Source organism: Salmo trutta, chromosome 38, assembly GCF_901001165.1.
Source record: "Salmo trutta chromosome 38, fSalTru1.1, whole genome shotgun sequence".
Classification (NCBI taxonomy): domain Eukaryota; kingdom Metazoa; phylum Chordata; class Actinopteri; order Salmoniformes; family Salmonidae; genus Salmo; species Salmo trutta.
The window spans coordinates 6,843,922-6,869,989 of NC_042994.1; the positions used below are offsets into that span (position 1 = coordinate 6,843,922).

Below are 26,068 nucleotides of genomic sequence, written 5' to 3' on the forward strand. Positions count from 1 at the left end.
ACTGAAACTTGTTAACCATCTACTGTTGCTATGCTGAATGAAACACACTGTTTAAAAGAAGGCATGTGTAAAATAATGATGCCTAACTGCTCATTTAGCCTCTAAACTTCAAATGAATCAAGGGAATTTTGTACAAGCAATAATTTTAACCCGATCGATGAAGTGCCAAGACAAAATGTGTTTCCTACTTGAGAGCAGGGGTGTCAAACTCATTCCATGGAGGGCCTAGTGTCTGTAGGTTTTTGTTTTTTTCCTTTCAATTAAGACCTAGACAACTACTGTAGGTGAGGGGAGTAATTAGTGGCCCTAATTCAGCAATCAAGTACAAGGAAGGAGCAAAAACCCACAGACACTCGGGCCTCCGTGTAATGAGTTTGAAGCACGCTTTAGAGTAAGGGCTGTCAAACCTGTCAGGAACTCAATTAGAGAATCAACCACACCTGAGTAAATGTCTGAATTCCAAATCAACCCCTAGCCCCTAAACCTACCACTTAGTCACTTATGGGCATTTGAAACGATCAGATAGGTTATAGCAATATGGTAATTGCTTCACCTTGCCTTCAGATAGGCTGGATGCAATTGTGGCCATATTGCTTATACCTATTCAATCATTTCTGATTCACAGATGTGTTTAGGCCAGGGTGTAGGATTTAGGGGTCAATTTGGAATTAGGAATCAAATGTAGTTCAGGGGCTTACAGCTGTCCTTAATTAGCCAATGACATTAGAAGGGTCTGGGGATTTGTTTAAAAGGAGCAACCAAAAGCCTGCCAGATACAGCAAAAGGGATATTATGCTAGGGCTTATACTGACCATTAGTTCTGATTACTGGGGAGGTTTTGAAGCGCAAAGCGGCCATGATGATTGGAATCGCTTTCAGGTAGGTTTTTAAAAGTATTGATCTAGTTTGTTTCCCTTGTCCTTCAGGTGTTACAGGTAGCTATGTTTATAACAGACTTTCTTTTTTTTAAAGAGTTTCTTGGCTTTGTTGCCTGCTAATTGGAGGGATAACCTGTTCTACATCAAGTGAGTTTCTACACATTAATTTCAAATAACAGTTGCGGTTCCAGTAACTTCAAAGGCTGGCATTATACTTTACTTTTTCTAACCTAGGTGATGGGTATCCTGCACTAGGTTCTGATGCAGCATGGCTCTATGCAGGCTCACTTGGGTCTAAAGGATATGGTAATTACAACTCTCCAACAGCTGAAATGCAAGCGCAGCTGACCGAAGAGCAACAGAAGCATCCGGCTGCCATCCTGCAAAAACAACTGGCCCCCATGCCCCAGGCACCTCAGAAAATGTGGTATCCAGCTCAAATGCCCCAGAAGCAACCAGCTACTGAACTTCAGCATCAGAAGGAACAGGCCGCCATACCCCAGCTACCTCAGCAAGTGTGGTATCCAGTTCAAATACCCCAGCAGCAAAAGCAACCAGCTACTGGTCCTCAGCAGCAGAAGGAACTGACCACCATGCCCCAGAAGCAACTGGCTCCAATGCCTATACCTCAGAACCAACCAATAGCTATGCCCCAGCAAGCATGGTATCCAGCCCCAATGCCTCCACCGCAGAAGCAACCGGCCACCATGCCCCAGCAAGTGTGGCATACAGCTCAAATGCCCCAGCAGCAAAAGCAACCAGCTACTGAACCTCAGCAGCAGAAGGAACCGGCCGCCATAACTCAGCAAGTGTTGCATCCAGCTCAAATGCTGCTGAAGCAACCGACTGCCATGCCCCAGCAAGTGTGGTATCCAGCTCAAAAGCCCCAGAATCAACCAGTCCCTATGCGTCAACCGCAGAAGGAACTGACCGCCAATCCACCACAACTGTGGCAATCTGCTCAAATGCCCCAGCAGCATAAGCAACCGGCTACCACGCTTCAGCAAGTGTGGCAAGCGGCCCCCATGCCCCAGCAGCCTCATGACGTGTGGTATCCAGCTAAAATGGTCCAGAAGCAACAAGCCTCTGCAACTCGGCGGCAGAAGGAACTGACCGCCATGCCTCAGCAAGAGTGGCATCCAGCTCAAATGCCCCAGAAGCAACCAACCGCTGAACCTCAGCAGCAGAAGCAAGAGTGGCATCCAGCTCAAATGCCCCAGAAGCAACCAACTGCTGAACCTCAGCAGCAGAAGCAACTTACCGCCTTGGCCCAGGAAGTGTGGACTCCAGCTCAATGTCCCCAGCAGCAGAAGCAACCGGCTGCTGAAACTCGGCAGAAAATTGAACCGACTGCCATGCCCCAGCCACCTCAGCAAGTGATGCATCCAGCTCAATTTCCCCAGGAGCGGAAGCAACCAGCCCCAATGCCTTTACCGCAGAAGGAACTGACCGCCATACCTCAGCTAGTGTGGTATTCACCTCAGCAGCAGAAGCAACCGACTGCTGAACCTCAGCAGCAGAAGCAACCGACTGCTGAACCTCAGCAGCAGAAGCAAGTGTTGCATCCAGCTCAAATGCTGCAGAAGCAACTGACTGCCATGCCCCAGCAAGTATGGTATCCAGCTCAAAAGCCCCAGCTGCAGAAGCAACCGGCCGCTGAACCTCAGCAGCAAATTGAACTGACCGCCATGCCCCAGCCACCTCAGCAAGTGTGGCATCCAGTTCAAATACCCCAGCAGCAAAAGCAACCAGCTACTGGTCCTCAGCAGCAGAAGGAACTGACCACCATGCCCCAGAAGCAACTGGCTCCAATGCCTATACCTCAGAACCAACCAACAGCTTTGCCCCAGCAAGCATGGTATCCAGCCCCAATGCCTCCACCGCAGAAGCAACCGGCCACCATGCCCCAGCAAGTGTGGCATCCAGCTCAAATGCCCCAGCAGCAAAAGCAACCAGCTACTGAACCTCGGCAGCAGAAGGAACCGGCCGCCATAACTCAGCAAGTGTTGCATCCAGCTCAAATGCTGCTGAAGCAACCGACTGCCATGCCCCAGCAAGTGTGGTATCCAGCTCAAAAGCCCCAGAATCAACCAGTCCCTATGCGTCAACCGCAGAAGGAACTGACCGCCAATCCACCACAACTGTGGCAATCTGCTCAAATGCCCCAGCAGCATAAGCAACCGGCTGCCACGCTTCAGCAAGTGTGGCAAGCGGCCCCCATGCCCCAGCAGCCTCATGACGTGTGGTATCCAGCTAAAATGGTCCAGAAGCAACAAGCCTCTGCAACTCGGCGGCAGAAGGAACTGACCGCCATATCTCAGCAAGAGTGGCATCCAGCTCAAATGCCCCAGAAGCAACCAACCGCTGAACCTCGGCAGCAGAAGCAACTTACCGCCTTGGCCCAGGAAGTGTGGACTCCAGCTCAATGTCCCCAGCAGCAGAAGCAACCGGCTGCTGAAACTCGGCAGAAAATTGAACCGACTGCCATGCCCCAGCCACCTCAGCAAGTGATGCATCCAGCTCAATTTCCCCAGGAGCGGAAGCAACCAGCACCAATGCCTTTACCGCAGAAGGAACTGACCGCCGTACCTCAGCTAGTGTGGTATTCACCTCAGCAGCAGAAGCAACCGACTGCTGAACCTCAGCAGCAGAAGCAAGTTAGGTATCCAGCTAAAATGCCCCAGAAGCATCTGGCCTCCATGCCGCAGAAGCAACCGACCGCCGTGCCCCAGCAAGGGTGGCATCCAGCTCAAATGCTGCAGACACAACTGACCGCCGTGCCCCAGCTAACATGGTATCGAGCTCAAATTCTCCAGCAGCAGAAACAACTGGCCTCCATGCCGCAGAAGCAACCGGCCACCATGCCGCCGCAAGTGTTGCATCCAGCTCAAATGCTGCAGAAGCAACTGACCGCCATGCCCCAGCAAGCATGGTATCCAGCTCAAAAGCCCCAGCTGCAGAAGCAACTGGCCGCTGAACCTCAGCAGCAAATTGAACTGACCGCCATGCCCCAGCCACCTCAGCAAGTGTGGCATCCAGATCAATTTCCCCCGGAGCAGAAGCAACCAGCCCCTATGCATCTACCGCAGAAGGAAATGACCGCCGTACCCCAACTGTGGCAAACAGCTCAAATTCCCCAGCAGCATAAGCAACCGGCTGCCATGCTTCAGCAAGTGTGGCATCTGGCGCAGAAGCAACCGGCCCCTATGCCCCAGCAGCCTCACGACGTGTGGTATCCAGCTAAAATTATCCAGAAGCAACAAGTCGCTGCACTGACCGCCATGCCGCAGACACATCAGCAAGTGTGGCATCCAGCTCAATTTCCCCAGCAGCAGAAGCAATCGGCCTCCACGCCTCTTCCGCAGGAGCAACCGACCGCCGTACCCAAGCAAGTGTGGTATCCAGCTCAAATGTCCCAGCAGCAACTGGCCTCCATGCCTCTACCGCAGAAGCAACTGACCCCCATGCCTCAGCAATTATGGCATGTAGCTCAAATGCCCCAGAAGCAACTGGCCTCCATGCCTCTACCGCAGAAGCAACTGACCCCCATGCCTCAGCAATTATGGCATGTAGCTCAAATGCCCCAGAAGCAACTGGCCTCCATGCCTCTACCGCAGAAGCAACTGACCCCCATGCCTCAGCAATTATGGCATGTAGCTCAAATGCCCCAGAAGCAACTGGCCTCCATGCCTCTACCGCAGAAGCAACTGACCCCCATGCCTCAGCAATTATGGCATGTAGCTCAAATGCCCCAGAAGCAACTGGCCCCAATGTCTCAGCAGAAGCACTACGAAAGCACTGAAGATGGTGTCTCTGGTAGCTCTCAGGCCAGCATTGTTGAACAGTTGGGTGTCATCCCAATCTATTCCTACAGTTCCAAATCGCACTACGAGAAGGGCAGAACTGTCTTCTCCCAAACCCGCTACACTCCTAGGGAGGCTATGCCTGTTGACAGTGGAAATGCTCCCAAGGACAGTTATGTTGGCATTGGTGCACCAAGCATACATCCACCACTAGTGAAGGATTCTGCAAGGTAATGGATAACTTTAACCTTCTCTGAACTTTACTCTCTGACTTTGAAGTTCTTTGTACTAACCATGTGTTTATCAACAGGGAAATGTAATGGAGTCATCCTCTAGAAGCTCTAATGGTGAGAATTGTTTGACATTGGTTACATAACATTCTGTATTGCTGACACTGTTTGCATTTCTTTCTGCTTTTGTTTCGACCAGGAAGTTGCTGGTGCTCTAGCGTGATGGAATCAATAAACAATTTTATTTTCAAAAATGTTTTGTCTCTGTGAAATAATGATTCTTGTGTCCATTACTTCTAATTGAGAACAGGTGGTGTGCAGTCTGTAGTAAAAATGACTGCGTTTAAGTTAATTCTTTGCTTTTCTAATCTTTTCACCTTTGCTACTGGTTGTTCAAAATAATAGCTTGGGTCTACATAAGAACATTTGTCAAGGGGTGACTTGTCAGACATTCCTCATGTTCATACTTCAGCTGTAGGCATGCATTGTATACAGTGAGACTGTCTTCAACCTCGGTCTAAGCTGTTGGTGAGTAAGCTAATGTATAGGGAATTGTTTTTAGATGGTCAGACCATGGCTCATTTGGCATTAGAATTGAGTGACCTTTTAGTTTTAAACTTGCATTTGGCCTTATACTATAGCCCATATGGCAAAGTCAAATCAGTTTAGGTGTCTGTCCCACATCTAGGTCATGGCTCAAATGTTGTTTTGGACACTTCAACCCCAGACTACTTCATTTAATTTGTCACAATATGGAATTTGACACAATCTCAATGTGTCTGCAGCCTTTATGCACAACACATTTCTACCGGACCACTGAGGTTGCACCTGCAACAGCCCCTGGCAGGAACTTCATTAGCCTGCATTAAAAAGGTGCACTTGATTTAAGCTCACCCAGTGCAGTGGATAGTTGGCTTTCCCTCTATAAAAGCATCGGATCGGTCCATGATGTGCAAACCCTCCAGCACACCAGCTGAATGAAGTATAGCGCACCTAAACTCAATTGGGCCAATGGAAGTTCAGTTCAGTGGCTGGCAGGGTCTAGGATTCCTTTATAAGGTGCAGCAACAAAGATGATCAGCTACAATTAGGAAGATCTCCTTGTAATGCTTCTGGCTACCATTGGTTTTCATATTGAGGTGTGGATTTGAAAAAGGGCTGTGACTTTTGAACTACTTGAGATGAGTTGTATAGCTCTTGTTTGTTTCCCTCTTTGTTCCAGGTTTTACAGGTAGCTGTTAACTGAAGGATACATTTTTATTATTCCTTGGATTTGTTGCCTGTTAATTGGAGGGATAACCTGCTATGCTCCACCTAAAGGTGTTTGTGCTACACAAAGTAATTCAGTTAAAATAACACTTTGTATAGTGCCAATAACTTGAATATATGATGGCATTTTACTATGCAGAAATTTCTTGGCTCCTAGGTAATTATTGATATAAAGACACAAGGTCCTATTCTAAAGCAACAAGAGGGACCAGCTCCTATGCCCCAGCAAGAAGGCCTCCCGAGTGGTGCAGGAACTGCATCGCAGCGCTAGAGGCGTCGCTACAGACCCGGGTTTGTTCAGTGCTGTATCACAAATGGCTGTGATCGGTTGTCCCATAGGGCAGCGCACAATTCGCCCAGCGTCGTCCGGGTTAGGGGAGGGTTTGGCCGGTGGGCTTCACAAGTAGGCGGTCACTGTAAATAAGAATTTGTTCTTAACTGACTTGCCTAGCTAAACAAAATAAACTGTCTTGTGTCCCAGCAACAAAAGGAGCCGCCTTGGCAGAAGCAACCAGCTACAATGTCTCAGCAAGTGTGGCAGCTAGCGCAAATATCTTCGGCGAAGCAACCGGCTGCTGTGCCTCAACAGCAGAAGCAACCGACTGCCATGCCACAGAATCCTTAGCAAGTGTGGCATCCAGCCCAAATTCACCCAGCAGCAGAAGCAACCGGCCCCCATTCCTCAGCAAGTGTGGCATGCCGCAGAAGCAACCAGCTGCCATGCCTCAAAGTGTGGCATCCAGCTCTGATCAAGCATCTGGCTCAAATGCCGCAGCAGCAGAATCAACCGGCCCCCAATCCCCAACAAGTGTGGCATCCAGCTCCAATGCCTCAGCAGCAGAAGCAACCGACTGCCGTGCCCCAACAAGTGTGACATCTGGTTTAAATGCCCCAGCAAAAAAAGCAACCGGCCACTGAGCCTCGGCGGCAGACGCAACCGACCGCCATGCCTTAGCAAGTGTGGCGTCCAGCTTGAATGCAGCAGAAACAACTGACTGCCATGCCTCAGCAGCAGAAGCAAGTGTGGCATCCAGCCCAAATTCCCAAGCAGCAGAATCAACCGGCCCCTATGCCCCAGCAAGTGCGGCATCCAGCTCCGATGCAAAAGCAGCTGGACGCTGATCCTAAGTAGCCTCCGCTAGTGTGGTATCCAGCTCCAATGCCCCAGCAGCAGAAGCAACTGACTGCCATGCCTCAGCAAGTCTGCCATCCAGCCCAAATGCCCCAGAAGCAACTGGCACCATGTCTCAGCAGAAGCACTACGAAAGTACTAAAGATGGTGGTTCTGGTAGCTCTCAGGCCAGCATCGTTGAACAGTCAGTTCTCTTCCCAATCCGTTCCTGTTGACTGATTATGCCTGTTGACAGTGGAAATGCTCCCAATGACAGTGATGTTGGCATATTTGAACCAAGCACATAAAGGATCCTACAAGGTAACGTACAACTTTAATCTGATCTTAACTTTGCTTTCTGAATTTGAAGTCCTTTTTTACTAAGCATGTATATGCCAACAGGAAAATATAATGGTGGAGTCATCCTTTAGAAGCTGGTGGTGAGACTTTTAATGTCAAATTGATTAAATAAGGTTCTGTTGCTGACACTGTTTTAATTTCTTTCAGGTTTTAGTCATGCTTTTGTTTTGACCAGGAAGTTGCCGGTACTCTTGCATGATTGAATCAATAAAAATGTGTCATTGAAATACTGAGGGTTCTCCTGTGCCCACTGTGCTTGCTGATTTCAAACAGATGATGTGGGTTGCCAGTGCAGGTTGTAGTAAAAGGGAATGTGGCTCAGTTTTCAAATATCTGGTGTTTACATTTGCTACTGGTTGTTCAAATTCAAAGATTGGCTCTACGTTAGTGTTGTCAAGTGGCGAATTGTCAGACCTTCCTCATGGTCCTATTTTGTGTATGTTGACACCCCTTCAAATTACTGGATTCGGCTAGTTTGGCCTCATCAGCGTATAAAATCGAGCACACAGCCATGCATGCAGCCTTACTGAAGAGCTCAGTGACTTTCAACGTGGCACAGTCACAGGATGACACGTTTCCAAGTGAGTTTGTTAAATGCTACCCCGGTCAAATAAGTCCTGTTAATGTGATAGGCCACACAAACTCTCAGAACAGTGCTGTAACGCATAATCGTCTGTCCTCGGTTACAACACTTGGTGTAAAGCTCGCTGCCATTGGACTCTAGCGCAATGGAAGTGAGTTCTCTGGAGAGACTGATCCCTCCCCCCATCGGGCAGGAAGAATCTGTGTTTTGCGGATGCCAGGAGAACGCTACCTGCCCAACTGCATAGTGCCAACTAAAGTTTGTTGGAGGAATAATGGTCTGGGGCTGTTTTTGATGGTTTGGGCTAGACCGCTTAGTTCCAGTGAAGGGAAATAGCAATAACATTCTAGACAATTCTGTGGTTCCAACTGTGGCAACAGTTTGGGGGGAAGGCCCTTTGCTGTTTCAGCATGACAATGCCCCTGTGCACAACGCAAGGTCCATACAGAAACGGTTTGAGATTGGTGTGGAAGAATTTGACGGGCCTGCAAATAGCCTTGACCTCAACCCTATCGAACACCTTTGGGATGAATTGGAACGCCGACTGCGAGCCAGGCCTAATCAATCAACATCAGTTTCTGACCTCATTAATGCTGTTGCGGCTAAATGGAAGGAAGTTCCCGCAGCAATGTTCAAACATCTAGTGGAACGTCTTCCCAGAAGAGTGGAGGCTTTTATAGCTGCAATTGGGGGGAGTAAACTCTATATTAATGCCCATGATTTTGAAATGAGATGTTCAACAAGCTGCTGTCCACATAATTTTGGTCATGTAGTGCACTTTAGATGTAGTTATGTAGGCATGCATTGTACACGGTGTTGACAATCCAGACGTATTCTTCAACCGCAGTCTGAGCCTTAGGGAGAGTACTAAGCTAACATAAGGAATTGTTTTAAACGTTCATACCATGATCAATTAGCTGTATACATTTTTGGGACACTTTAGGTATCAACATTTTATCACAATGTTTTGATAAAATATAGAATTTTGCCTTTGCTGCCCACAGAAACACATTGAATAACACCTTTTTATAAATGGCAAAGTTTTGAAGTCTGTCCAATATGTAGGTGATGGCACATATTTAACCCTTTATGTATGTTGACACAACTACCTCCATGCATCCATTAGTTTGTATGGCTTACGTTCAGATGAGTCCGTGAAACTTGTTGGGGTCGTAGAGCAAAACGGAACCATATTCGTGAGTCTCCCCTTTCCATAGTGGTCATAATAGTTTGTAGGCCAAACCGTTCAGACGCCACAGATGCTTTCGTGAGAAGATGGATTTCTGTTATGTCACATGGTCTGACAAACTCCGCTGTAGCTCAGATGCACCAGATGCGGAAGGGCGACATGGGCAGGCGGATAAAGTGGATCAAGATGCAGCCCATGCAAAAACCTGATATTTTTAGCTTAAATTTATCGATTTCTTTGTTGTTACCTATATTGATTCACATGAGCGTCAATAGATTTTTAACCTATAGCTCATTCCTCCTGCAAGTCCATTTATCGTACCACAGGGTCTTAAAAAATGGATTCAGCGTACTTGAACTTTACAATGCCTGGAACGGTTTAACCTATCAATTAACAAAGATATTCTCGAACAGACAATAGAACGTCAACAAAGCCTCCTTCACTCATGCTGCCAAACATGCCCTCATAAAACTGACTATCCTACCGATCCTTGACTTCGGTGATGTCATTTACAAAATAGCCTCCAACACTCTACTCAGCAAATTGGATGCAGTCTATCACAGTGCCATCCGTTTTGTCACCAAAGCCCCATATACTACCCACCACTGTGACCTGTGCGCTCTCGTTGGCTGGTCCTCGCTACATATTCGTCGCCAAACCCACTGGCTCCAGGTCATCTATAAGTCTTTGCTAGGTATAGCTCCGCCTTGTCTCAACTCACTGGTCACCATAGCAACACCCACCCTTAGCACGTGCTCCAGCAGGTATATTTCACTGGTCATCCCCAAAGCCAACACCTGGCTTTGGGGATGGTCGCAGTTGTAAATGAGAACTTGTTTTCAACTGGCCTAACTGCTTAAATAAAGGTTAAATAAAAAAAATAAAACAAGTACATTTTTCTAAACCAAGTATTGTTGGTGAAATCATCTAACTACATAGTATGAGAACTCAGACCTGAAATGGATCCATTTAAGTTCCAATGATGAAGCCGGCAAGGCACCAGCAGGGAAGCTTAGCTAGGATACATGGAACTCATTCACAAACATTGACACAAATGAACACATTTGCCTGCTGTAGTCGACTGCCTGTTTGGCCAAAGACTCATGACACGGGATAAAATTGTATACGCATTCAATGGTCTGCTTTTATGTAAAAAAATGTAATTCTGTGTTGTCGGACAATCTCTTGTCTACCATGCAGTAGCACTCAAATTTGGACACCCCTACTCATTCAAGAGTTTTCTTTATTTTTACTATTTTCTACATTGTAGAATAATGGTGAAGACATCAGAACTATGAAATAACACATATGTGACCCGATTCAGGGAACTAGGCGTATGTCGCAAGTCACGACTTCACAGGAGAGCCGTTTGAACGTAAAAATCTAAATGCGTTTTTTGGCAGAAATTCCTTCTCGAACATGTGAACTTTCATGTGCCTTAATAACAAACATGTATGCCATCTGTAAATACCAATACAATTGTTAAATTACGAGCCTTGCTGGTTAAGCCACAGTAAAAGTAAGCAAACTTCTCACTAGCCATGATTGTTTGAGATAATGAGTGGGCTGGACATGCCGAGAGAGGAGTTCGGATTGGTCTGCCGTATTGAAGTCGTCTGTCTATTTGAGTTCGTCAGTCTGTGTTGGTAATCCTGTCGAACGCTGCTTTTTAAAACATGTTTTGTATAGTGGAGCTGCATAAGTGTTTCTCTCCGTTTTCTGGAGGATCAAGATTTGAAATCAGTGTAATTAGAGTATGATAGCTAAAGAGATGGAGAAAACACCTGTCTCCGGATAACATCTTCAAACCGTGCAACCGTGGTATGGCATTCCTGACAGGGAGACCATCCATGATGCATGTTTATAGTCTAGCATTAGCTAGCTACATTTTCAGATATGACACATTTCTAATTTTGACAAAGTGGTTTCATTTCAAGCTAAAGTGTACAGTTAGCTGGCTGGTTCCCTAGCTGACGTTATTATTTGTTTCCCAGAGCCATTTGCTTTTCTTGTTAGAGCCTAATGTTAGCTAGCTAACATTGGACCTGGTTGGTTAGCTCCCAGCACTGTGGCATTGTTGCCACTTTGTTCATTGTTGTTTATCTAGCTAACGTTACGTGACATGTGTACAACACCCGTTGAATATGGCCGATGTCAGTAAACGTCTGCAAGAAAGCATCATGAAATTGTTTCCAGCAGAATTGGTTAGGCTGTTTTCATGTTAACCAGAGGTAAACAAATCATCGTGAACGATGCTGAATGGGTGTAGACAAAGAAGAGCTCTAAACTAGATACCAAAACATTCAAAGGTGATTTTCTCAAAAGTGAGATTAAAAGTTGATCAACTGTCATGATATACCATTTTGAAGCTCTGAGTCTCTACTTTTAGCAGATGTAAAATAAAAATAAAACATAATTTCACATTTTACTACATAAGATCGAATCCAGGTGGTGAGTCACATATGGAATCATGTAGTAACCAAAACAAGTGTTAAAAAAATCTAAATATATTTTATATTTGAGATTCTTCAAAGTAGCCACCCGTTTCCTTGATGACAGCTTTGCACACTCTTGGCATTCTCTCAACCAGCTTCATGAGGTAGTCACTTGGAATGCATTTCAAGTAACAGGTGTGCCTTGTAAAAAGTTAATTTGTGGAATTTCTTTCCTTCTCAATGCGTCAGTTGTGTTGTGACAAGGTAGGGGTGGTATACAGAAGATAGCCCTATTTGGTAAAAGACCAAGTCCATATTATAGTGAGAACCATTCAAATAAGCGAAGGGAAACGACAGTCGGGAACATTTCAAGAACTGAACGTTTCTTCAAGTGCATCAAGAGCTATGATGAAACTGGCTCTCATGAGGACCACCACAGGAAAGGAAGACCCAGAGTTGCCTCTGCGGAAGAGGATAAGCTCATGAGAGTTACCAGACTCAAAAATTGCAGCCCAAATAAGTGCTTCACAGAGGTCAAGTAACAGACAGATCTCAACATCAACTGTTCAGAGGAGACTGCGTGAATCAGGCCTTCATGGTCGAATTGCTGCAAAGAAACCACTACCCAAAGAAACCAATAAGAAGAGACTTGCTTGGGCCAAGAAACACGAGCAATGGACATTAGACCGGTGTAAATCTGTCCTATGGTCTGATGAGTCAAAATTAGAGATTTGTGGTTCCAACCGCCGTGTCTTTGTGAGACGCAGAGTAGGTGAACGGATGATCTCCGCATGTTTGGTAACCACCATGAAGCATGGAGGACGAGGTGTGATGGTGTGGGGCTGCTTTGCTGGTGACACGGTCTGTGATTTATTTAGAATTCAAGGCACGCTGGCTACCACAACATTCTGTAGCTATACGCCATCCCATCTGGTTTGCGCCTAATGGGACTATCGTTTGTTTTTCAATAGGACAATGACCCAACACATCTCCAGGCTGTGTAAGGTCTATTTGACCAAGAAGGAGAGTGATGGAGTGCTGCATCAGATGACCTGGCCTCCACAATCACCCAACCTCAACCCAATTGAGATGGTTTGGCATGAGTTGGACCATAGAGTGAAGGAAAAGCAGCCAACAAGTGCTCAGCAAATGTTGGAACTCCTTCAAGACTGTTGGAAAAGCATTCCAGGTGAAGCTGGTTGAGAGAATGCCAAGAGTGTGCAAAGCTGTCATCAAGGCAAAGTGAGGCTACTTTGAAAAATCAAAAATATATTTTTGCATATCACACTTCTACCGGACCACTGAGGTTGCACCTGCAAAAGCCCCTGGCAGGATCTTAATTAGCATGAAATAAAAGGTGCACTTGATTAAGCTCACCCAGTGCAATGGGTAGGTAGAGTTCACTCTTTAAAACCATTGGATTTGTCCATGATGCGCAAACCCTCCAGCACACCAGCTGAATGAAATCAAGCTCCCCTAATCTCAATTGGGAAATTGGACCAATGGAAATGATGTTCAGTGGCTTGCAGATGTACCTAATTAACCAGCCAGATTAGAAGGGTCTAGGATTCCTTTGTAAGGCGCAGCAAGAAAGACAATCAGATACAATATCAGGGATCTCCTGGTAAGGCTTCTGGCTACCATTAGTTCTGAATACTGAGGTTTTGATGAGAAAAATGGCTGTGAGTTTTGAAATGTCTTTGAGGTAAGTTGTATGGCTCTAGTTTGTTTCCCTTGTCTTCCATGTTTTACAGGTAGCTGTATTTAACTGACTAGGATGTTTTTCTTTTTCTTTAGACTTTCTTGGATTTGTTGCCTGCTAATTGGAGGGATAACCTGTTATCCTCCACCTAAAGGTGTGTTTTGTTCTACACATTTTAATTCAGTAAAAGTAACACTGTATAAATCCCAGAACTTCAAATGCTGGCATTTTACGATTTGTAACTTTCTTTTATTTCGCAGGTAACTATAGATATATTCCCCAAAATAAATTAAAAGGAACCACGACTGGCCCAAATACTTTAGGTGGAGCAACTGGATCCCGTACCGAAGCAGCCACCCACAATGCCTCAGCAAGTGCCACGACTGGCCCAAATACTTTAGGTGAAGCAACTGGCCACAGTGCCTCGCAAGCGGCCCCCCGTAATGCCTCGGCAGCGCAAGCGGCCACACATAATGCCACGGCAAGTGTGGTAACTGGCCCAAATACCTTAGGTGAATCATCTGGCCACAATGCTTCATCAGGTGTCAGGGCGGGCCCAAATGCCTTGGGTGAAGCAGCAGCAGCAACCCGAAACGCCTCAGCAAGCGTTACAGCTGGGCCAAATACCTTAGGTGAAGCATCTGGCCACGGTTCCTCGGAAGCAACTGGCCACGGAGCCTCGGCAGCAGAAGCAACTGGCCACAGTGCCACCCACAATGCCTCGGCAAGTGTGTCAACTGGCCCAAATACCTTAGGTGAAGCACCTGGCCACAATGCTTCATCAGGTGTCACGGCTGGCCCAAATACCTTGGGTGAAGCATCCGACTCCCGTGCCTCAGCAGAAGCAGCCACCCACAATGCCTCAGCAAGCGTCACGGCTGGCCCAAATACCTTATGTGAAGCAACCGGCCACTTTGCCTCATCAAGTGCGGAATCTGGTTCAAATGCTTCGGCAGGAGCGACAGGCGCCCTTGCCTCGGCAGGAGCGACAGGCGCCCTTGCCTCGGCAGGAGCGACAGGCCCCCTTGCCTCGGCAGGAGCGACAGGCCCCCTTGCCTCGGCAGGAGCGACAGGCCCCCTTGCCTCGGCAGGAGCGACAGGCGCCCTTGCCTCGGCAGGAGCGACAGGCGCCCTTGCCTCGGCAGGAGCGACAGGCGCCCTTGCCTCGGCAGGAGCGACAGGCGGCCTTGCCTCGGCAGGAGCGACAGGCGCCCCTTGCCTCGGCAGGAGCGACAGGCGCCCCTTGCCTCGGCAGGAGCGACAGGCGCCCTTGCCTCGGCAGGAGCGACAGGCGCCCTTGCCTCGGCAGGAGCGACAGGCGCCCTTGCCTCGGCAGGAGCACAGCCTTGAACAGGAGGGCCAACTCCTCAAGCAACATGGATTTTAGCAGCAGTGATGTTTCTCAGGATTTTGTGTCTGATGGTGACAATGAAAGCACCTAATGTGTCAGCTCCAGCAGCGTTCAAGGCAGCATCGTTGAACAGTCAGTCCTCATCCCAATATAGTTACAAATCGGTTTATGAGAATGGCAGAACTGTCTACTCCCAATCCTGCCACACCAGTGGGGAGGTTATACCTTTTTGATAGCGGAGAAGCATATCCCCACCTGCTAAAAACTCTCAACCTGCTAAAGGAGCCCCACCACAAGGCTACGGCTACTGGGATGCAATGTAATGTATAACTTTTACACATCTGAACTTTGCGTTCTGATTTTGAAATCCTTTGTACTAATCAGCTATCAACAGAATTGTAAATGTAGATTCATCCTTTGGATGACATTTCTGAGTTGTTGCTGACACTTTCTTTAAGCTTCCACTGTATGCTTTTGCGATGGCCAGGGAGTTGCTGCTGCTCATGCTACCCTGCATTACTTGTAAAACAATAAAATATTGTACCTTTAAAAGGGCCTCCTTGTGTTTTTGAAATACTGTGTGTTTGTCTACCTTTGGCTTGTTGGTTGAGAACAGTGTTGGTTGCCAGTGCAATTTGTAGTAAAAGGGAATGTGGTTCACAGTTCCTAATCTTTTGGATTTCAAATGTATAAGTTCTTTGCTGGTTGGCTCTACATTAAAGCCACTGAACCCACCTTTACATGGATACTGAAGTATTTATTTTGTGTTGACATGTAAACATCAAATCCTGTTTTACAAAAACCTGAAAGCTTGTACCCCGGAGATGGGCTACTGTGGCATGTAAACATCTTAATTCTGTGTTTTGTAGTATGCACAGGCTCCGTTTCGCATCTCATGGTTGTCTGACTCTGTCAAAGAAATCAATTTAAAGTTGGCTACCTGCTCAGTTTGATCCACCATAACTGAGTTTAATGGCTACTTTCACCCCTAATTTAGACAAGCTTCTGCTTACTTACATTAGGTAGGCCATTTGTCAACTAGTTTAATACATGCAGCTTCTCTTCTGTCACAACTTGTTGCCCCATAAGACTAAAGTAGTGCTCACAAATGTCTTGCGTTGATAGACTGAATGCATTAGTAACCTTAACAGGTAAAATGATTGAAGGAGCAGGTAGCATGCTAGAACACATTGGTCCTGTGCCAAATGTCATTTTGACAGATTATAAGGAAATGGAAAGCTGAGAATGGTAACTTCAGTTAGTCTTGGGTGTGTATTTTATGTGGTTGAAATGCTGTCTGTTAGCAAAGATGACAACACGTGCATTCGCATTTTCCCTGAGACGCTGATAGAAATATCAACTCCTGTTCCCAAGACAATTTAAAGATACATTTTTATCATTTCACTGCAAATGAAGTTAAAATAAACTCAAAAGAAACATCCTCTCGCTGTCACCTGTTTTTATTTTCAGCAAACTAAACTTGTAAATATTTGTATGAACATAAGATGAGACATAAACTGAACAAGTTCCACAGACATGACTAAGAGAAATGGAATTATGTGTCCCTGAACAAAGGGGGATTCAAAAGTAATAGTATCTGGTGTGGCCACCTGCTGCATTAAAACCTCTCTAGGGTAGGGGGCAGTATTTTCACAGCCGGATAAAAAAAACGTACCCGATTTAAACTGGTTACAACTCTTTTCCAGAAACGAGAATATGCATATAATTGGTCGATTTGGATAGAAAACACAAAAGTTTATAAAACTGTTTGAATGGTGTCTGTGAGTATACCAGAACTCATATGGCAGGCCAAAACCTGAGAAGATTCCACACAGGAAGTGCCCTCTCTGACCATTTCTTCTGCTTCTGTGGCATCTCTGTCGAAAATACAGGATCTCTGCTGTAACGTGACAATTTCTAAGGCTCCCATAGACTCTCTGAAGGTGCCAGAAAGTGGAATGAGATCTCTGCTGTCTCTGGGCTAGGTACAGGAGCACTGTTTGTGAGTGGTCAGGCTGGTGGCTCAGAGACAGGAGATGCGCGGCCCCGAGAAGTGGCCATGTTTTTCTTTCAGCCTTTGAACGAAAACAGCGTCGCCCGGTTGGAATATTATCGCTATTTTACGAGAAAAATAGCATAAAAATGTATTTTAAACAGCGTTTGACATGCTTCGAAGAACGGTAATGGAATATTTTGAATTTTTTTGTCACGACATGCGTCCGCGCATCTCCGTTCGGATAGGGACCTGAACGCACGGACAAAACGGAGGATATTTGAACATAACTATGGATTATTTTGAACCAAAACAACATTTGTGGTTGAAGTAGAAGTCCTGGGAGTGCATTCTGACGAAGAACAGCAAAGGTAATCGAATTTTTCTTATAGTAATTCTGAGTTTAGTGAACGCCAAACTTGGTGGGTGTCAAATTAGCTAGCCCGTGATGGCGAGCTATCTACTCAGAATATTGCAAAATGTGCTTTTGCCGAAAAGCTATTTTAAAATCTGACATAAAGGAGTTCTGTATCTATAATTCTTTAAATAATTGTTATGTATTTTGTAAACGATTATCAAGAGTAATTTAGTAAATTCCCCGGAAGTTTTCAGTGTGTTTGCTAGTTCTGAACATCACATGCTAATGTAAAAAGATGGTATTTGATATACATATGAACTTGATTGAACAAAACATGCATGTATTGTATAACATAATGTCCTAGGAGTGTCATCTGATGAAGATCATCAAAGGGTAGTGCTGCATTTAGCTGTGGTTTGGGTTTTTGTGACATATATGCTTGCTTGAAAAATGGCTGTGTGATTATTTCTGGCTGGGTACTCTCCTAACATAATCTAATGTTTTGCTTTCGTTGTAAAGCCTTTTTGAAATCGGACAATGTGGTTAGATTAACGAGAGTCTTGTCTTTAAAATGGTGTAAAATAGTCATATGTTTGAGAAATTGAAGTTATAGCATTTTTAAGGTTTTTCGTATTTCGCGACACTCGATTCCACTGGCTGTTGACTAGGTGGGATTTCGTCCCACATACCCGAGAGAGGTTAAGTACTGCAGTGCATCTCCTCCTCATGGACTGCACCAGATTTGCCAGTTCTTGCTGTGAGATGTTACCCCACTCTTCCACCAAGGCACCTGCAAGTTCCCAGACACTTCTAGGGGGAATGACCTTAGCCCTCACCCTCGGATCCAACATGTGCCAGAAGTGCTCAATGGGATTGAGATCCGGGCTCTTTGCCTGCCATGACAGAACACTGACATTCCTGTCTTGCAGGAAATCACGCACAGAACGAGCATATGGATTACTGGAACCATGTCCTGTGGTCTGATGAGACCAAGATAAACTTATTTGGTGCAGATGGTGTCAAGCGTGTGTGGCGGCAACCAGGTGAGGAGTACAAAGACGTGTGTCTTGCCTACAGTCAAGCATGGTGGTGGGAGTGTCATGGTCTGGGGCTGCATGAGTGCTGCCGGCACTGGGGAGCTACAGTTCATTGAGGGAACCATGAATGTCAACATGTACTGTGACATACTGAAGCAGAGCATGATCCCCTCCCTTTGGAGACTGGGCCACAGGGCAGTATTCCAACATGATAACGACCCCAAACACACCTCCAGGACGGCCACTGCCTTGCTAAAGAAGCTGAGGGTAAAGGTGATGGACTGGCCAAGCATGTCTCCAGACCTAAACCCTATTGAGCATCTGTGGGGCATCCTCAAATGGAAGGTGGAGAAGTGCAAGGTCTCTAACATCCACCAGCTCCGTGATGTCGTCATGGAGGAGTGGAAGAGGACTCCAGTGGCAACCTATGAAGCTCTGGTGAACTCCATGCCCAAGAGGGTTAAGGCAGTGCTGGAAAATGATGGTGGCCACACAAAATATTATATATATATATTTCTTCAGTGTTGTCACATGAAAAGATATACCCAAATATTTACAAAAATGTGAGGGGAGTACTCACTTTTGTGAGATACTGTATATATTGAACTACTGTTGACATTGGTCTCGTCCAATAAAACCACAGGTTTTAGTTTCCGTTGCAGAACGTTTTGCTACGTTGTGCCCTACTGAACATAACTATGATTTATTTGTCACAGTTCCTGTTTGTGCTGGTAAACAGGGTGAAGTCCAATGAAAAATCTCTGAGCTACTTCAGCCTGATGTCACGCGACCTTTCCCGCGTGGGCATTTACGACGGCGTGTCAGACATGAAATGGCTCATGGCCGAGGTAGAGATCTCCACTCACTTATAAGAGGCGATCTCAAGGTTTGAGGTGAAAACAAACCTGAGTTCAAATAGTATTGGTTTTCTTTGAGGGTTGATTGAGCCTGCCTGGAGTGACAGAAAAAGTCAATTAAGAGCAGCTAAAAAAGTATTTCAAAGAAACAAATTCTATTTGAACACATGTCTATGGAGCAGTATACGTTTAAGTGGCTTTGATAATATATAGAAAGCAGCAGTAAATTATACTGAGTTCCCTCTTTATAATGTATCTATATTGCTTCTCAAATACTTTTTTCTTAATTTTAGGAAGTGAAGCAGGCAGTAGTACCTGATCCTAAAACTGAGTTGTAAAACAAGCAAAAAAATGAATGTAAATAATAATTGTGTCTGTTTTGGAGTCAGTATTGATTTCTACCTGAATCGTATGTAGGCTATGTGTGTGCTCTGGTGGGCATGGTGTGTCTTTATGTGAGGTCAAGTCCTGGAGGGTCCTAGGGCCTGGAGGGTCTAACAGAAAGAAGAATTGGAATCTGTCTTCAGAAAAAAGAACAGTTGAGGATTTCAAATGAAATCACAAAGAAAAAACAAATACAATAGAATATGATGCAGTATATTACAATACAATACATATTTGTGTATTTTCATGCAAATGCTACATTTAAGCGCAGACCTGTGTTCAAAAACATGTGTATTTCAGGATCTTGTAATACACAGCCCCCCCTCCCCCCAAAAAACATATTTTTGTATTTGAATGCTTATTTGTAAAAACCAAATAGTCTGACAAATTGTATTATTTGACAGTATTTTCAAATACTTTGCAGTGGAGTGTATTTGAGTGTGTGAATTTGAGTTTTTCTAAATCTTTCCAAGTGTATTTCCAAATACATAAAAGCATTTAACTACTTATCTTTTCAAATAAAAGATCAAAATACTTACTTTGAATGTATGTGAAATTAATTGAAATATTTTAAATAGTATTTGAACCCAGGTCTGATTAATGTGACATACATTTGTGTTCCAGTTACAGTAGGCCAGCCTATAGCAGTGGAAGAGGGGAGTGAGTGCAGATTTCTAGACATTAAGGGCTGTATAATAAAGTAAAGAAGGATTGGAGCACTTGGGGTGAATATAAAAGAACAGATTGTCTGCCTGCTGTGCTTAAACAAACAGGAGAAGAAAAGGAGATGGGAATTTTCAAGGCACAGACTTGGAATCAAGTATAATTATCAGGGATGGAGTGCAAAGTGGAAACATCAGTCGGAATAGGGAAAACACTATTTGGCAGATTTAAGGGGGCTGGAGATATATGCATAGCTATCTAAACAGTTGCATTCCAGTTTATGTGTTTGTGGATGTGTACTACAATCAAAGTTGAGACAACATTGGAAGAAAATGCTTCCACAAAGGAGGGTAGACGGTCAGAGGATGATGAGATGGGTTGTTGTCTTGTGTTTTATTTCATCCACATGAGTGAGACATTTTATGGAGATAGTGGGCACCTTCGAGCTGATCACTATTGTCAAGTCGGTGACAATTGTTGGTCACCGCCTTTCAAAGTGTGTTGCGTTCTGGGAATAAAACATTTCCGACGTGAGTATATATGTGGACTGCATGAACTTTACAAAAATCTCTGCTCTTCACCAACTTCATCCTGCAGCCGTCACCTGTCACGTGGAGGCTCCGTCGTGTGGTGGCTAATTTCTGCATTACTAAATGAGGAGAGTTACAAACTTCACACACCAGTCAGTTATACTTAAAACTACATCTTTAATAATTAAGATGCTTTTGCAAAAGCACTTGACTTTCAATGATGCGCTATCTCTAATGAACCATTGAAAAGTGACTACACAGAAGTACAAGATCTTTTATAGCCAAGATACAAGATACATGACGAACCACAGATACATAGAATGGGTCACAAGGTTAAGTTTTGTATGAAAGATATCTATAAAACATAGCAGACAGCAACTGCTGTGTCAACAGTGTTCATTGTATAGACCATTGTCTGGTCCTCCTACCCCAAACTGGAACCGTCTCTCCCTGGCACGATATAGAACAGAACCATTAGCTCATCCAATGGCATAAATCAATTGACAACTCTAGATACTCTCATCTCAAGTAAACCCCCTCTTGACTCCACTCCTGGACAAGCTCACTGAGGGGAGTGAGCCTCTAGGTCATACACTATCCCAAGATAAGTGCAACATCAGAGAGGACATACAATTGTCCAGACACTGCCATACACCTTCCCCCAATGCCAAAGGAGGGAGTGACTTGCGCACAGACATTGTGGAGACAAGTAATTGGTTCCCCATTAATCACGCCATCCCTTCACATGGTTTAACAGATTCTTGTCATATGTGAATGTATCTCACATGAGCATATTATGCAAATAAAACATCTTAATTATCTATTTTACCCAACTAATTCTGATTCATCCGCCACAATTGTCAACCAATCATTAGCGTTTTTGTTTGACCCATGCGAACAAAAACATGACTGAAACAGGAACCAATTTGCTGCAGTTAATGTGTAGCCTACAGTGCATAAATGAATGATGTGATTGAGGCTCTCTCATTTATTGATTGTATAATGTACACACAAATGATTTCAGTTTGTGAGTGGGTGTTGGAGACATGTTTTTTTGACATTATAAAGGAAACCTTTTATAAACAATGGCAACACTGCCATGGTGATCTGAGCCTTGCTGTTGGAAAATGACATTAGTATCCGAATTTCGGTTGTGGCAGATGCACCTCTCCTGACTTTACTTCTTGACTTTGGTCTACAGTCAGTTGCTTTAGCCTTACCACTCAAATGAGCCCTACTATATGTTTGCGTCTGAAAAATGAAAGACTCAGATCATCAAAAGCATATGTGTGTGGTGTGTTTGCATAATGTGAGTGTTTAATTGGCGTCTGTCTGAATTCAGAATTTGTCCAAGATGTTGCGCTATGTACAACTGAAACTTGTTAACCATCTACTGTTGCTATGCTGAATGAAACACACTGTTTAAAAGAAGGCATGTGTAAAATAATGGTGCCTAACTGCTCATTTAGCCTCTAAACTTCAAATGAATCAAGGGAATTTTGTACAAGCAATAATTTTAACCCGATCGATGAAGTGCCAAGACAAAATGTGTTTCCTACTTGAGAGCAGGGGTGTCAAACTCATTCCATGGAGGGCCTAGTGTCTGTAGGTTTTTGTTTTTTCCTTTCAATTAAGACCTAGACAACTACTGTAGGTGAGGGGAGTAATTAGTGGCCCTAATTCAGCAATCAAGTACAAGGAAGGAGCAAAAACCCACAGACACTCGGGCCTCCGTGTAATGAGTTTGAAGCGCGCTTTAGAGTAAGGGCTGTCAAACCTGTCAGGAACTCAATTAGAGAATCAACCATACCTGAGTATATGTCTGAAATCCAAATCAACCCCTAGCCCCAAAACCTACCACTTAGTCACTTATGGGCATTTGAAACGATCAGATAGGTTATAGCAATATGGTAATTGCTTCACCTTGCCTTCTGATAGGCTGGATGCAATTGTGGCCATATTGCTTATACCTATTCAATCATTTCTGATTCACAGAAGTGTTTAGGCCAGGGTGTAGGATTTAGGGGTCAATTTGGAATTAGGAATCAAATGTAGTTCAGGGGCTTACAGCTGTCCTTAATTAGCCAATGACATTAGAAGGGTCTGGGGATTTGTTTAAAAGGAGCAACCAAAAGCCTGCCAGATACAGCAAAAGGGATATTATGCTAGGGCTTATACTGACCATTAGTTCTGATTACTGGGGAGGTTTTGAAGCGCAAAGTGGCCATGATGATTGGAATCGCTTTCAGGTAGGTTTTTAAAAGTATTGATCTAGTTTGTTTCCCTTGTCCTTCAGGTGTTACAGGTAGCTATGTTTATAACAGACTTTCTTTTTTTAAAAGAGTTTCTTGGCTTTGTTGCCTGCTAATTGGAGGGATAACCTGTTCTACATCAAGTGAGTTTCTACACATTAATTTCAAATAACAGTTGCGGTTCCAGTAACTTCAAAGGCTGGCATTATACTTTACTTTTTCTAACCTAGGTGATGGGTATCCTGCACTAGGTTCTGATGCAGCATGGCTCTATGCAGGCTCACTTGGGTCTAAAGGATATGGTAATTACAACTCTCCAACAGCTGAAATGCAAGCGCAGCTGACCGAAGAGCAACAGAAGCATCCGGCTGCCATCCTGCAAAAACAACTGGCCCCCATGCCCCAGGCACCTCAGAAAATGTGGTATCCAGCTCAAATGCCCCAGAAGCAACCAGCTACTGAACTTCAGCATCAGAAGGAACAGGCCTCCATACCCCAGCTACCTCAGCAAGTGTGGCATCCAGTTCAAATACCCCAGCAGCAAAAGCAACCAGCTACTGGTCCTCAGCAGCAGAAGGAACTGACCACCATGCCCCAGAAGCAACTGGCTCCAATGCCTATACCTCAGAACCAACCAACAGCTATGCCCCAGCAAGCATGGTATCCAGCCCCAATGCCTCCACCGCAGAAGCAACCGGCCACCATGCCCCAGCAAGTGTGGCATCCAGCTCAAATGCCCCAGCAGCAAAAGCAACCAGCTACTGAACCTCAGCAGCAGAAGGAACCGGCCGCCATAACTCAGCAAGTGTTGCATCCAGCTCAAATGCTGCTGAAGCAACTGACTGCCATGCCCCAGCAAGTGTGGTATCCAGCTCAAAAGCCCCAGAATCAACCAGTCCCTATGCGTCAACCGCAGAAGGAACTGACCGCCAATCCACCACAACTGTGGCAATCTGCTCAAATGCCCCAGCAGCATAAGCAACCGGCTGCCACGCTTCAGCAAGTGTGGCAAGCGGCCCCCATGCCCCAGCAGCCTCATGACGTGTGGTATCCAGCTAAAATGGTCCAGAAGCAACAAGCCTCTGCAACTCGGCGGCAGAAGGAACTGACCGCCATGCCTCAGCAAGAGTGGCATCCAGCTCAAATGCCCCAGAAGCAACCAACCGCTGAACCTCAGCAGCAGAAGCAACTGACCGCCTTGGCCCAGGAAGTGTGGACTCCAGCTCAATGTCCCCAGCAGCAGAAGCAACCGGCTGCTGAAACTCGGCAAAAAATTGAACCGACCGCCATGCCCCAGCCACCTCAGCAAGTGATGCATCCAGCTCAATTAACCCAGGAGCGGAAGCAACCAGCCCCAATGCCTTTACCGCAGAAGGAACTGACCGCCGTACCTCAGCAAGTGTGGTATTCAGCTCAAATGCCCCAGAAGCAACCGACTGCTGAACCTCAGCAGCAGAAGCAACCGACTGCTGAACCTCAGCAGCAGAAGCAAGTGTTGCATCCAGCTCAAATGCTGCAGAAGCAACTGACTGCCATGCCCCAGCAAGCATGGTATCCAGCTCAAAAGCCCCAGCTGCAGAAGCAACCGGCCGCTGAACCTCAGCAGCAAATTGAACTGACCGCCATGCCCCAGCCACCTCAGCTAGTGTGGCATCCAGCTCAAATGCCTCAGCAGCAAAAGCAACCAGCTACTGAACCTAAGCAGCAAATTGAACCGACCGCCGTGCCCCAGCCACCTCAGCAAGTGTGGCATCCAGCTCAATTTCCCCAGGAGCGGAAGCAACCAGCCCCAATGCCTTTACCGCAGAAGGAACTGACCGCCATACCTCAGCTAGTGTGGTATTCAGCTCAAATGCCGCAGAAGCAACCGACTGCTGAACCTCAGCAGCAGAAGCAACCGACTGCTGAACCTCAGCAGCAGAAGCAACCGACTGCTGAACCTCAGCAGCAGAAGCAACCGACTGCTGAACCTCAGCAGCAGAATGACTTGGCCACCATAATGCCGCAAGTGTTGCATCCAGTGCATATGCCCCAGCAGGCACCGGCCACCATACCCCAGCAAGTTAGGTATCCAGCTCAAATGCCCCAGAAGCATCTGGCCTCCATGCCGCAGAAGCAACCGACCGCCGTGCCCCAGCAAGGGTGGCATCCAGCTCAAATGCTGCAGACACAACTGAACGCCGTGCCCCAGCTAACATGGTATCGAGCTCAAATTCTCCAGCAGCAGAAACAACTGACCGCCATGCCGCAGACACATCAGCAAGTGTGGCATCCAGCTCAATTTCCCCAGCAGCAGAAGCAATCGGCCTCCACGCCTCTTCCGCAGGAGCAACCGACCGCCGTACCCAAGCAAGTGTGGTACCCAGCTCAAATGTCCCAGCAGCAACTGGCCTCCGTGCCTCTACCGCAGAAGCAACTGACCCCCATGCCTCAGCAATTATGGCATGTAGCTCAAATGCCCCAGAAGCAACTGGCCTCCATGCCTCTACCGCAGAAGCAACTGACCCCCATGCCTCAGCAATTATGGCATGTAGCTCAAATGCCCCAGAAGCAACTGGCCCCAATGTCTCAGCAGAAGCACCACGAAAGCACTGAAGATGGTGTCTCTGGTAGCTCTCAGGCCAGCATTGTTGAACAGTTGGGTGTCATCCCAATCTATTCCTACAGTTCCAAATCGCACTACGAGAAGGGCAGAACTGTCTTCTCCCAAACCCGCTACACTCCTAGGGAGGCTATGCCTGTTGACAGTGGAAATGCTACTAAGGACAGTTATGTTGGCATTGGTGCACCAAGCATACATCCACCACTAGTGAAGGATTCTGCAAGGTAATGGATAACTTTAACCTTCTCTGAACTTTACTCTCTGACTTTGAAGTTCTTTGTACTAACCATGTGTTTATCAACAGGGAAATGTAATGGAGTCATCCTCTAGAAGCTCTAATGGTGAGAATTGTTTTTGACATTGGTTACTTAACATTCTGTATGTTGACACTGTTTGCATTTCTTTCTGCTTTTGTTTCGACCAGGAAGTTGCTGGTGCTCTAGCGTGATGGAATCAATAAACAATTTTATTTTCAAAAATG

The 26,068-nt window shown here is 45.8% G+C and overlaps 2 protein-coding genes and 2 long non-coding RNA genes across 4 annotated transcripts; all 4 read left to right on the forward strand.

Moving 5' to 3' along the window:
- The first annotated feature begins 738 nt into the window (after positions 1 to 738).
- LOC115178142 (transcription factor SPT20 homolog) lies at positions 739 to 26,068 on the forward strand. The gene is made up of 6 exons (XM_029739181.1): positions 739 to 879; positions 973 to 1,025; positions 1,113 to 2,042; positions 24,146 to 25,811; positions 25,892 to 25,928; positions 26,012 to 26,068. Exons 1-5 carry the CDS (start codon positions 857 to 859, stop codon positions 25,899 to 25,901), a joined length of 2,682 nt encoding a protein of 893 aa, XP_029595041.1. The 5' UTR covers positions 739 to 856; the 3' UTR covers positions 25,902 to 25,928; positions 26,012 to 26,068.
- LOC115178141 (mediator of RNA polymerase II transcription subunit 15-like) lies at positions 2,061 to 5,167 on the forward strand. Its single transcript, XM_029739178.1, has 3 exons — positions 2,061 to 4,911; positions 4,992 to 5,028; positions 5,111 to 5,167. Exons 1-2 carry the CDS (start codon positions 2,090 to 2,092, stop codon positions 4,999 to 5,001), a joined length of 2,832 nt encoding a protein of 943 aa, XP_029595038.1. The 5' UTR covers positions 2,061 to 2,089; the 3' UTR covers positions 5,002 to 5,028; positions 5,111 to 5,167.
- Positions 13,411 to 14,584, forward strand: LOC115178145 (uncharacterized). The gene is made up of 3 exons (XR_003872562.1): positions 13,411 to 13,563; positions 13,656 to 13,714; positions 13,821 to 14,584. It is a non-coding gene; the product is annotated as an uncharacterized LOC115178145 (long non-coding RNA).
- On the forward strand, positions 22,872 to 23,616 carry LOC115178143 (uncharacterized). Its single transcript, XR_003872560.1, has 3 exons — positions 22,872 to 22,982; positions 23,076 to 23,128; positions 23,216 to 23,616. It is a non-coding gene; the product is annotated as an uncharacterized LOC115178143 (long non-coding RNA).